This window comes from Dipodomys spectabilis, unplaced genomic scaffold (genome assembly GCF_019054845.1).
Source record: "Dipodomys spectabilis isolate Male_0828 unplaced genomic scaffold, ASM1905484v1 ptg000085l, whole genome shotgun sequence".
NCBI lineage: Eukaryota > Metazoa > Chordata > Mammalia > Rodentia > Heteromyidae > Dipodomys > Dipodomys spectabilis.
The window spans coordinates 1,796,398-1,809,627 of record NW_024870762.1 but is presented as its reverse complement, the minus strand read 5'-3'; the positions used below and the strand labels follow the sequence as shown (position 1 = coordinate 1,809,627).

The 13,230-nt window shown below is 45.7% G+C and overlaps 1 protein-coding gene and 1 pseudogene across 1 annotated transcript in view; both read left to right on the top strand.

Moving 5' to 3' along the window:
* Positions 1 to 2,695: 2,695 nt before the first annotated feature.
* Positions 2,696 to 13,230, top strand: part of Rnf8 (ring finger protein 8) — a 33,224-nt gene continuing 22,689 nt past the window's right edge. Inside the window, exon 1 of the mRNA XM_042683846.1 lies at positions 2,696 to 2,976. Coding sequence (XP_042539780.1) covers positions 2,866 to 2,976 — 111 coding nt within the window. The 5' untranslated portion in view covers positions 2,696 to 2,865. The remainder of the gene's footprint in view (positions 2,977 to 13,230) is intronic.
* LOC122111047 lies at positions 10,609 to 12,932 on the top strand (annotated as a pseudogene).

The window sequence follows — 13,230 nt, the reverse complement described above, 5'->3', positions numbered from 1 at the left end:
CCCTTAAGTTCAGAGGAAGACCCATCACATCATGGCTAGGGACAACCTTAGGGTCAGGATATAGTGCAGGCCTTATCCTGGCTTGCCTAGATAATATGTTCCATCAAACCATATAGAACTAAGATATAGAGCACTAAGATTGGCTATGCATTTAGGGTCTTCATTAGGCCTTATTTGGCCTTTAAGTCTTTCTCTCATCAGCTTTAGCATGTAATGTCTCAGAAAATATAGTCTGGTTGCATTTTTTCATCTACTAAACATAGATTGGGATTGTTTCTTCTTCTGAATTCCTTCGTAGGATTTGAGAGTGTTTCTTGGTGTCAACCATTAGGAGATATATAAAGGTCAAATTCTTCTACATGTAACAGAAACCTACATCACTACTCACTTAATATGGGAATTTACCTCTATCTCACATAAAATCCAAAAGTAGGCACCCCAGGGCTGGTGTGCTGACTGGAAGTTCTTAGCCGGTTGATGCCGCTAGGCTTCATGGTCAAGATGGTAGCCAGCACTGGAGATATTTTTGCATTTATTTTCCAAGCAACAGAACAGATTAAAGAGAGGACAGTGAAAGAAGGAAATGTGCCAGCTGTGTCCTCAGGAAGGCCAAGGAAACTGCATGTAATATTCCCTTTAAGCCTGGCTCCAGAGCCTCACATCTGTAATCCTAGCTACTCAGGAGGCTGCGATCTGAGGATCACAGTTCAAAGCTGTTCCAGGGCAGGAACCATCAAAGGGCCAGAAATGGAGCTGTGGCGTAAGTGGTAGCGCACTAGCTTTGAGCAGAAACACTTGGGGCAGAAGGTATGATGGGAGGAGAGCTTATCTGCTTTTTTTTTTTTTTTTGCCAGTCCTGAGGCTTGGAATCTGGGCCTGGGCACTCAAGGCTAGTGCTCTGCCATTTGAGCCACAATTATAACCCCCCAAAAGTGAGACAATCCATTGAGGCACGGTTAAAGGTGACACATTTTATTTACACTATTTACAACAGAAGAGGGGCCTGTGACTACCTTGTCCTGGGCTGGATCCCCAGAGCCAAGGGCAGCCTCGACCCCCAGACCTCCAAACTGCGAAGCCCAGGCTTTTCCTTTTGCTTCCTGCCTCCTTGGCAGCCCTCTCTCTCCACACCCCACAGGCCTGCCCTGCTCTGCTCCAGTAGGCGCCTCTCCACAGGCCTCAGGCCTCTCCACAGGCCTGCCCTGCTCTGCTCCAGTAGGAGCCTTTTGCGTCTCTCTCTCTGACCGCCCCCCGCCCCTTGGAACACGCAGCCTATATATAGGTGCGCCGCCCCTTCACTCCAACGGGTCTAACGGTTTCAACCGTCTAACGGTTTCGGCTGCTACGCCCCTCCCTCAAGCTGCCCCACTGTCCAACCACTTCTTGACAGCTTTTGACGGCTTGCTCCCTGAGCCGGTTACATCACTCCTAGGCGCCCCGCCCCTCCAATGGCATGCTCCGCCCCCTCCAGTAGCACGCCCCCATAGGGGAGTGACAGTGACGTCAGCTTCCCAACGCCCCGCCCCCTCCGCAGGTAGGCCTCCACCCGCAGGCTTTGGCCGCCCCCCCCCCCCCACACTGGTTATTACATCACAGCTCCACTTTAGGCTTTTTCTGTGATTAAGATCACAGGTAAGAGTCTCATGGATTTTCCTGGGCTGCCTTTTTCCTTGGGCTGGCTTTGAACTGAGATCCTCAGCCCTCAGCCTCCTGAGCAGCCTCACAGGTGTGGACCATCAGTGCAAGGCAGTTTAACTGCTTTTTCAGGTTCCTTTCTGGTTTTAACTTTTGAGTCTGGCCCTTGTGATGTGTGTAGAAATAATATCCCTTCACCAGTCTGCTCGCACCACCTCCACCATGTGATCAACACATCAACAGTGATCGTCCGGGTTGTCAGCCACTGACTATGGTTTTATTCACATGATTATACAAGGAGTTTGTGACATTCCCACACTCGTATACACAACGTATCCCAACCAAACTTCCCCTTCGGGTATTCTCCCACATCCTCCTCCCTCTTCTTAAAACTATTTTAGCAGGTTTCGTTGTTTTCACACGCCATTTTACTCTTTTACCATGATTCCGTGCCCCACAGACACAATTTTGTAGAGGCAAACTTCATCAGGTATTGGAAAACTGAAAACATTAAGGTGGCAGTGGGCTGGGGGCATGGCTCAAGTGACAGACCACTTGTTTAGCAAAGGCAAGGCTCAGTTTACCTCCCCCCCCCACACACACACAGAAGAAAACGTGGCAGACATTGCACTATTGGAGAGACTAATACGGGTAGAAGCTTTCACACGATACCAGACAATCGGGAGAGAGCTGAAAATTATTTTTCATCGGAGGATAAGCTCCGCATCCCAGAGCTCTCCCACTGAAGGTGTGCGTTTCCATGACTTTTTCTAAACTTATACACGTGCAAATCACTACAATCAATCTACGTTTAGAATATTCCTGTCCGCTCTTCTTTATGTCCTTCAAGCCACTCTGCATCCAGTCCCCACTCCCACACCTAGCCCCTGGTAACCGTTCTTTATCGATGGGCCCTATTTTATATGGGCAGAGCCGGGGGGGCGGGGAGGGGGAGGAGGGAACCGAGGCGGGACGCCCTTCCCCCTTATCTACGCTACTACAGCCGGGCCCTAACGCCCGCAGCCGCGGCCTCCCAGCGGCGCATGCGCGGAGCCCGGGCTTCCGGGTCGCCGCGGGCCTCGCGCAGCGCCGGAGCGCGCGTTCGTTCGCGTCGAACACGAACGGCAGCGACGGCTTCTGTCTGTTGCCTAGGAATGGCGCGGACTTGCGGGACCCGAGGCCTGGCTCTCGTCCACTGCTGACTGCCACTGGGGGGGGGCTGAACGGACCATGGGGGAGCCGGGCTCTTTGGTTAAGGGACGCCGAGCCGGTCGCCGGGGTTGGTGCTTGAGAAGACTAGGGATGAACGCCGAGTGGTTGCTGCTGGAGGACGGGCGCGAGGTGAGGGCGGGGCGCGCAGGCCTCGGGGCGGCCCGGCCCGGTCCGGCCCGGCCGGGCGTGCGGGTGCGGGCACCGGGCCTCGGGGGCGGGAGGGGAGGCGGGCCGCGCTGGAGGCCCGGATCCGGTGGGAGGGGCGCCTGGGTCAGGCCCCGCCCCGGGAAGGGGGCCGGGACCGCGGGCGCGGGCCGAGGCGGCCGGGGGCTGGTCTCCCGAGTCCTCTAGGCCTCACTGCGACCCAGCTTCCGAAGGCCTGCGGGGCGGGGCGGGGCTGGAGGGAGGGCGCACAGGCCTCAAAAGGCCCGCCCAGGGCCTGGCCCGGTCAACTTTGTTTTGAACTTGTGGGTCTAGAGGTAGGACGCTTCCCCGGAGTGTCCTCCTCATAGGAGGGCCACAGGCCTGCTTATAGCGCTTGCTAATGCCGTTGAGCCGGGAACGTTTTTTGGTTTTGATGGTGTGTGTGTGATGACGCTTGAACTCAGGGCCTGGGCCCTGTGTGTGTGTGTGTGTGTGTGTGTGTGTGTGTCCGTGTCCGTGTGTGTCCGTGTGTGTGTCAGTGTGTGTCATGACGCTTGAACTCAGGGCCTGGGTCCGTGTGTGTGTGTGTGTCCGTGTGTGTCAGTGTGTGTCATGACGCTTGAACTCAGGGCCTGGGCCCTGTGTGTGTGTGTGTGTGTGTGTCCGTCCGTGTGTGTCCGTGTGTGTGTCAGTGTGTGTCATGACGCTTGAACTCAGGGCCTGGGTCCGTGTGTGTGTGTGTCCGTGTGTGTCAGTGTGTGTCATGACGCTTGAACTCAGGGCCTGGGTCCGTGTGTGTGTGTGTGTCCGTGTGTGTCATGACGCTTGAACTCAGGGCCTGGGTCCTGTCCACTAACTGCTTTGCTCAGAGCTAGTGTGAGCCACAGCTCCACATCCAGCTTTTTCTTTCTTTCTCTCTTTTCTTTCTTTCTTTCTTTCTTTCTTTCTTTCTTTCTTTCTCTCTCTCTCTCTCTCTCTCTCTCTCTCTCTCTCTCTCTCTCTCTCTCTCTCCCCCCCTCTCCCTCTCTCCCTCTGCCCCTCCCTCTCTTTCTCTCTCTCTCTTTCTCTTTCTCTCTCCTTAAGAGAGTCTCACAGACTTTCCTGTAGGATTTGCAGGTGTGAGCTGCTGGCACCTGGGTTTTTTGTTATGTGTTACTATTGGTGCTAATAATACTCAGGACCCTGTCCCTCAGCTCTTTTGCTCCAGGTTAAGACTCTATCAGTTCAGCCACAGCTCCACTTCTGTGTGTGTGTGTAATTCCAGGCCCAGGTTGGGTTCCAAATGCATAGCCTTCTGAGTAGCTTAGAGGAGGCCTCAGCCACCTGATCGTAGATACTTGCGAAGTTAGTAAAAAGTGGGAAAAGGAAAGGTGAAGCCTTTTTGCAGCAGAGAAAGACAACTAGGACTAGTGTGTTGCATCTAAGAACCCAAGAGCAGGGCGGTTGGGAAACAATGGCAGTTAGACTGGCTGGAAAGAGCAGTTTGGTCAGGGACAATTGTGGTGGGGAGCCATTTGGGTTTTGGAAATATTTTGTATGGGAGGTTTGTGTTGCCCATTATGTTGGAAGTGAAAGAATTTATTTTGCCAGGTCGGTAGTTCACATCTAGAATCCCAGCCAATTTGGAGTTGGGGATTGAGAGGATCACAGTTGGAGGCCAGAAGGATTAAGAGGCTTATTGACCCAGGCCAGCTTAAGCAAAAGAGTGAGACTCTATCAAGCAACAACCTAGGTGTGGCAGTACAATTCTGTACAGAGGCTATATAAGAGGAGGATCTGATCCAAGCCTTCCTGAGATCCTATTTGAAAAATAACTGAAGCAATAAAAGGCTTCAGTTTTCACAAGGCTTTTATTATGTATTTCGTCGGATTTTTTTGGGGGGGGAGGGTTGGTGATGGGGCTTGAACTCTCATCCTGGGCACCCTGGGCGCTGTCCCTGAGCTCTTCAGTTCAAGGCTAGCACTCTATCATTCGAGCCACAACACCACCTCGGTTTTCTGGTGGTTACTTGGAGATAAGAGTCTCACAGACTTTCCTGCCCTGGCTGGCTTTGAACCATGATCCTCAGATCTCAGCCTCCTGAGTAGCTAGGATTACAGTTGTGAGCCACTGGCACCGGCCTTTGTTGGATTTTTAAAGTAAACTTTATAGTCTGAATTTACAGTCTCCTAAAAATTTATTGACTATGCATATTGTTTGGTGTACTTAGAGATAAATAGTAGAATTTGTACTGGATGGAGTTTATGGTTTGAGCGAGGAAGGGGGATTTATACAGTGAAGCAGTAGTTCCTCAAATCAAGGAGGAATTCAGATACAGCTTTAAATGTGGCAAAATTAGAAGCTATAAAGTGTTACTTATTTTTGTGTATAACTTGTTTTGCCTACATAACTTAATCCAATCCCTGCAAGTGAATTAAACTCTTACACAACCATATATATCCAGATGTTGCACAAGATTTGGGTAGGTGTGCAGTCAAGTCAGACCCTTGCCTTTCTGTTGCCCTTTTAAGCCACAGATCTTGTAGATAAGAGTAAAATGTTGAAGAGAATCCTTCCCCTGGTTGGATTGGTGTCTTTAAATTTCTTTTTTTTTTTTAATTTAATTTTATTGTCAGGGTCATGTGCAGAGGGCTTACAGTTACATATGTAAGGTATTGAGTGCATTTCTTGTCGAATATTGTTACCCCCCTCACTTGTTTTTCTCCCATTTTCCCTTCGCCCTAAATTTCTTAAAGTTGTGCAAAAAAAAAAAAAAAAAAATTAGCTACTTCCCAGTCCAATGAAGAAAAGTCATAGTATCATCTTTTTCCTTGCCTTTTTTTTTTTTTTTTAAATAAGGAAAAGTTTATTTCTGTGGAAGAAAGCAGAAACTCCACATCTAGAGTACGGATAAAGAGGAGTCCTCAGTTGTTTGCTCTTGTATTTGGTCTTCATGAAGGGTTCTATCCTAAGAAGGTTGGCAAAAGGGAAAGGATGGGGCTGGGAAGGTGGCTCAGTGGTAGAGCGCTTGCCTTGCATGCATGAGGCCCTGGGTTCCATTCCTCAGTATCACTTAAGCAAAAAGGAAAGAAAAAAGCCGGAAGTGGCGCTGTGGCCCAAGTGGTAGAGTGCTAGCCGTGAGCTGAAGAGCTGAGGGACAGTATGCCCAGGCCCAGAGTTCAGGCCCCACGACCGGACCCAAAAAAAAAAAAAAAAAGGGAAAGGATAATTCTAGAGTATGCGCAGGTCGTCTAGGAAACAAGGGCCCAAGACAAAAGGGATCTTCGGTATCCTTAAACAAAAGTGGAAGGAACAAGATTATCTCTAGGTTGATAATGTCTGTGTGTTCAAAGGGGTGCAAAACTTGGCTAATGGAAACAATTCTCAATGACTGGTTGATGTTTTTGGTGTGCAGTTCCCATGGGGAATTAAGTTCTAGTGTTGAGATTTCCAGTAATGCACATTGAACTCTTAACTGTAGCATAAGTGAAATATCAGTCTAGGTAAGTTCTAAGACTGTACAGTGAAGGAAAAGATGAATGTTTTCGAAATGAATGTTTTCTTCTTTTGGATTCAAAAGCCATTGGAGGCAATCTCAGAAAAAGGTACTCTTCTGTTTCTTCTATACTGTTTTCCCTAATGGCAGTCTAGCAATTTCTCCTCAACCAGTAAAATGGAATATGGAATACTTTCTCTCTTAGAAATCTACCAGACGGAAATTCTTAATAAATAGGGGTGACAGTTCTTAAATACACCTCCCACCACTGAACTATACCACAGTCCTAAATACTCCATTTTATAGGATATATATATATATATATATATATATATATATATATATATATATATATATATATATTCAGAGGAATTTCTGGAATTAGTTCAAATTCTGGCAAACTATCAAAGGACTGGAAAGACTTCAGACTGAGAATTTTAGTGGAGGTAGTCACCACAGCATTTTAAAGGGAAATGAATTGTAAGAGTTCCTAGCTGTTCCTCCATATTTTCCAGCTCTAATAATCTAGTTCCCAACTTCCCACCTAAATAATAAACTAGGGAAGAAATAATTGAATTTGAGAATAAAAAAAGAACTGTACATAGAATCAATGAGACAAAAGCTGGTTCTTTGAAGAAATTAATAAAATTGATAAACCCGTAGTTATGTTGACAAAAAAGAAAGGAAAAAAGACACTCAGATCAACAAAAGTAGAAACAACAAAGGTAACATCACAACAAATATCCAAGAAATCCAAAAGATAATTAGAAATTACTTCCAAAACCTATACTCAAATAAGACGGAAAATCTAGCAGAAATGGATAAATTCCTAGAGACATAAAAGCTGCCTAAGATGAACCAAGAAAATATAAACCACTTAAATCCATATCAAGAAAAATGAGGAAGGAAGTTAATAGTCTTCCAACAAGGAAAAGTCCAGGACCTGATGGATTCACAGCTGAATTCTATAAGAGCTTTAAATATGAACTAATACCAGTACTCACTGAACTTTTCCATGAAATAGAAATAGAACGATCACTACCAAACACATTTTATGAAGCCAGCATTATACTTCATTATATTTTATTGGATAGGGACCTAATGAGAAAAGAGAACTGTTGATCAATTTCTCTGTCAACCATAGAGACAAAGCTCCTTAATAAAATACTTGCCAATAGAATTCAACAACTAATCAAAAAAAAGTATAAATGATGATCAAACGGGTTTTATCCCAGAGATGCAAGACTGATTTAATATATATAAATCAATAAATCATGTATAAATCAATAATAGGGCTGGGAAGGTGGCTTAGTGGTAAAGAGTGCTTGCCTTGCATGTATGAGGCCCTGGGTTTGATTCCTCAGCACCACATCAGCAGAAAAACTGGAAGTGGTACTGGGGCTCAAGTGGTAGAGTGCTAGCCTTGAGCTGAAGAGCTGAGGGACAGTGCCCAAGTCCAGAGTTCATCCTCTACAACCGACAAAAATAAATAATATCAACGTACCACATTAATAAATGAGCCAAAGAAAAGAATCACATGATTATCTCAATAGATTCAGAAAAAGCCTTTGATAGAATCCAACATCCATTTATGGTAAAAGCTCTGGATAAGCTAGGAATATAAGGCACACATCAATATAAAAAGACTGTATCAAGCCAGGTGGCTATATCCAGCTAGTGGCTCACACCTGGAATCCTAGCTACTCAGGAAGCTGAGGTCTGAGGATTGTGGTTCCTGCCAGCCTGGGCAAGAAAGTCTGTCAGAATCTTGTCTTAAAGTGGTAGAGCACTAGCCTTAGGCAAAAAAGGTCAGGGACAGGGTCTAGGCCCTGAGTTCAAGCCCCATGACTGACAAAGAAAAAAAAAGCGGTGGGAAGGGAGCTATATATGACTAAATGGTAAAATACCATGTTCTCTGAAATCAGGAACAAGGAAGTCCATTCTCCTTTTCAATATATCTCTGAAATGCCTACCCAGAGCAATAGGGCAAAAGAAAGACATAATGGGGATTTGCATAGATAGATAAGAAGTCAAACTATTCCTATTTGTAGACAACATGATCCTATATCTAAAGGACCTGAGAGACTGTAGACCCAAGCTGATCAAAGTTAATGGAAACAATTCTCAATGATTGATTGATGTTTTGGTATGCAGTTCCCATGGGAAATTAAGTTCTGGTGTTGAGATTTCCAGTTATACACATTGTACTATACCTTCTAGAATATTGGCAAAGTTGCAGGATACAAAAATCAGTAGCTTTTCTGTATTCCAACAATGTACAATTAGAGAGAAAAGGAAAATGATGCTATTTGTAATAGCCTCAAAAAACCACAAAAAACAGAAAAAAGGAATAAACCTAACCAAGGAAACAAAAGATCTCTATAGTGAAAAGTATAAAAACCTGAAGAAAGAATTCAGAGATCACATCAGGAACTGGAAAGACCTCCTATGTTCATGGATACGTAGAACTAATATGAAAATGTCCATACTGCCAAAGGTGATCTACAAATTTAACACAATCCCCATCAAAATCACAGTGACTTTCTTCACCAAGATAGAGAAAACAATCCAAAAATTGATGTGGAAGAACAAAAGATCTCCAGTAGCAATTCTAGGCAAGAAATGCAATGCTGGTGGTATCCTAATCCCAGACTTTAAGCTGTACCACAGCTCTAAAACAACAAAAACAGTTTGATACTGGCACAAATATAGGCCTGAAGATTGATGGAACCAACTAGAAGACTTAGAAATTTGACAAGGGAGCCAAAAATGTACAATGGGAAAAGATAACCTCTTCAATAAGTGCTATTGGAAAAACTGGATGTCCTTATATAGAACACTAAAGTTGGATCCTTATTTGTCACCATGCACCAGTATCAACTCAAGTGGATTAAAGACCTCAATGTAAGACCTGAAACATTGAAACTATTGCAAGATGGAATAGGAGAAACATTTAAACTTATAAGCACAAGCAAGAACTTTTTGAAAAGGGATACAGCAAATAGGAGAGAGACTTGACAAATGGATTACATCAAAATAAAAAGTTCCTGCACAGCAAAGGACATAGTCACTAAACCAGAAAGACAGCTAACAGACTGGGAGAAGATCTTTTCCAACAACACATCCAACAAAGGTCTAATATCCAAAATATACAAGGAACTCAAAAAATATTAACCAAAAATCTAACAAACCAACAAATGGACAATGAATCTAAAGAGAGACATCTCAGAAGTAAAAATGGCAAGCGAACACATGAGGAAATGCTCAACATCCCTGGCCATAAAGGAAATGTAAAGCAAAGCAACTTTTTTTTTTTTGGGGGGGGGGGGGGAGGTCCGGTCGTGGGGCCTGAACTGTGGGCCTGGGCACTGTCCCTCAGCTCTTCAGCTCAAGGCTAGCGCTCTACCGCTTAAGCCACAGTGCCACTTCCGGCTTTTTTCTTTTTGCTTATGTGGTGCTCAGGAATTGAACCCAGGGCCTCATGCATGCAAGGCAAGCGCTCTACCACTGAGCCACCTTCCCAGCCCCATGCAAAACAACTTTGAGATTCCATTTTGTCCTGATTAGATTGACCATCAAGAATTCAAAAAACAAGGCCGGGCGCTGGTGGCTCACGCCTGTAATCCTAGCTACTCAGGAGGCTGAGATCTGAGGATCTCGGTTCAAAGCCAGCCCAGGCAGGAGAGACCGTGAGACTCCTATCTCCAATAAACCACCAGAAAACCGGAAGTGGCCCTGTAGCTCAAGTGGTAGAGCGCTCGCCTTGAGCTGAAGAGCTGAGGGACAGCGCCCAGGCCCAGAGTCAGGCCCCACGACCGACAAAAAAAAAAAAAAAAAGAATTCAAAAAACAAATACTGTCAGGGATTTGGGAAAAACTGCACTGTTGGTGGGAATTTAAACTAGTACGATCACTCTGGTTTTTTGTTTTGTTTTTGTCGGTCATGGGGCTTGAACTCTGGGCTTGGGTGCTGTCCCTGCACTCTTCAGCTCAAGGCCAGTGCTCTACCGCTTGAGCCACAGCGCCTCTTCTGGTTTTCTGGTGGTTTATTAGAGATAAGTGTCTCATGGACTTTCCTGCCTGGGCTGGCTTTGAACCTTGAACCTCAGATCTCAGCCTCCTGAGTAGCTAGGATTACAGGCATGAGCCACTGGTGCTGGGTAGTACAATCACTCTGGAAGGCAGTTCGGAGGTTCCTCAAAAGGCTAAACACAGTGACTCGGGCTCCTCTGAAACATGTCAGCCAGCTGGGGCCATACCACAAGCATGACTATATGAAGGAAGAGGAAAGTTTTCCTGAAGATGAATTGGAAAAACAAACAAAAAAACATTGTTTGGTGAAAGACTTGGATGCCTTTCTGAAGGTTCCCAAAAACTATGTAGAGACCTCAGCCAGTGGGGCTAGTTTCTTTAATAGCCTTTATTACTAGCCATTATTGCTAACAATAATGAAATTCTCAGTATATCAAGATACTTGGGTGAAGTGTGAATATGAAGTAGAAAAAGATTTTTCTAGATGTTGGAGCAGATGTATTAGATTTAGCAGAAGCAATGGTTGCTTCTGCAGATAGTCTTATTTATGAACCAGTTACATTAGAACTTTCACCACAGCAAAAAGAGTGGCAGAGGATGCTGCAGCTGATGCAGAGTATTCTTGGCCAGGCGTCGGTGGCTCAAGCCTGTAGTGCTAGCCACTCTGGAGGCTGAGATCTGAGGATTGCAGTTCAAAGCAAGCCCGGGCAGGAAAGGCCATGAGACTCTTATCTCCAATAAACCACTCAGAAAACTGGAAGTGGTGCTGTGGCTCAAGTGGTAGAGCATGCTCTCCTTGAGCTGAAGAGCTCAGGGAAGCGTTCAGGCCGAGAGTTCAAGCCCCATGACCGACAAAAAAAAAAAGAGAAAAAAAAGGAGTATTCTCTCAGGATGTGATATTCAAAAGTCCTTTTTAAAGCTTATCTATAGCACTTCCACCCAGGGAAGGTGACTAGCCACAGTCTACAGACACGTGCAGAATCTGCAGCCATCTCAACATTAATAAAGTGACAGGGAATTTTCATGTAACTATGGGTAAGGCAATTCCACATCCTTGTGGGCATGCACGCTTGGCAGCACTGGTCAACCATGACTCCTACAACTTTTCTCACAGAATAAATCACCTGCCTTTTGGAGAGGTTGTTCAGGAATTATTAGTCCTCTGAATGGAACAAAAAAATTGCTATAGGGCTGGGAAGGTGGCTCAGTGGTAGAGCGCTTGCCTTGCATGCTTGAGGCCCTGGGTTCGATTCCTCAGCACCACATAAGCAAAAAAGAAAAAAGCCGGAAGTGGCGCTGTGGTTCAAGTGGTAGAGCCCTAGCCTTGAGCTGAAGAGCTGAGGGACAGCGCCCAGGCCCAGAGTTCAGGCCCCACGAATGGACCCCAAAAAAAAAAATTGCTATAGATCACAACCAGATGTTCCAATCTGCCAAGAAAACTCCAAACATACAAAATTTCATCAGAAACACATCACAGAAAGGGAATGTATCATCAACTGCAGGTAGCCATGGAGTTTCTGGGATCTTCATGAAATATGATCTCTACTCTCTCATGGTGACTGTTGCTGAGGAGCTTATGCCTTCTGGCAGTTTTTTGTAAGACTGCAGTATTGTTGGAGGAATCTTTTCTTTTTTTTCCTTTTGTTGGTTGTGGAGCTTGAACTCTGGGCCTGGGCGCTGTCCCTCAGCTCTTCAGCTCAAGGCGAGCGCTCTACCACTTGATCTACAGCGCCACTTCCGGTTTTCTGGTGGTTTATTGGAGATAGGAGTTTCACGGTCTCTCCTGACCAGGCTGGCTTTGAACCACGATCCTCAGATCTCAGCCTCCTGAGTAGCTAGGATTACAGGCGTGAGCCACTAGCACTCGGCTCTGGAGGAATCTTTTCAACAGGCATGCTACATGGAATTGGAAAAGTTATAGTCAAGATAATTTGCTTTCTGTCCATTCTGTTCCTTTTGAGTATGGCTATACACTTACCTCTTTTGGAAAATAATATACATTATCACCTCCTAAGGGGAAGGAGAATCTAAAAACCCCTTTTTAAATAATCAAATATTGTGCAATATATTCAAAGAAAAATATGAATGAGAAACTGAGAGCATACTTACTTAAAAAAAAGGTTGGGGGGAGCCGGGCGCTGGTGGCTCACGCCTGTCATCCTAGCTACTCAGGAGGCTGAGATCTGAGGATCGCGGTTCAAAGCCAGCCCGGGCAAGAAAGACCGTGAGACTCCTATCTCCAATAAACCACCAGAAAACCGGAAGTGGTGCTGTAGGTCAAGTGGTAGAGCGCTCGCCTTGAGCTGAAGAGCTGAGGGACAGCGCCCAGGCCCAGAGTTCAAGCCCCACAACCGACCAAAAAAAAAAAAAAAAAGGTTGGGGGGGAACCCAATGTGAAATCTTATTGATATTGTGTCTGTCAAAAGTGTCGTAGCAGAGACAACACAGCAAATCAATGACTCTGCTGGCCCACCGCCCAGCGTCCAGATGAGCCTCTGGTTGTTCTCTCACACCTGGAAACTCTGTCCTAGAAGAGAAACCACAGCTAAAAAAAGGCCTTTAGAAATGCAAGTGCCATCTGGCACCATTTTTACAAACCTGATGTGAGAATAGACGATGTAAAACAAAAAACCACCTAAACACAGAACTTCTCTGTGACCCAGCCATTCCACTCTTGGGCATCGTCCCAGATCATTCATCACTCTATGATTGAACCTGGTTGGCCCTGAATA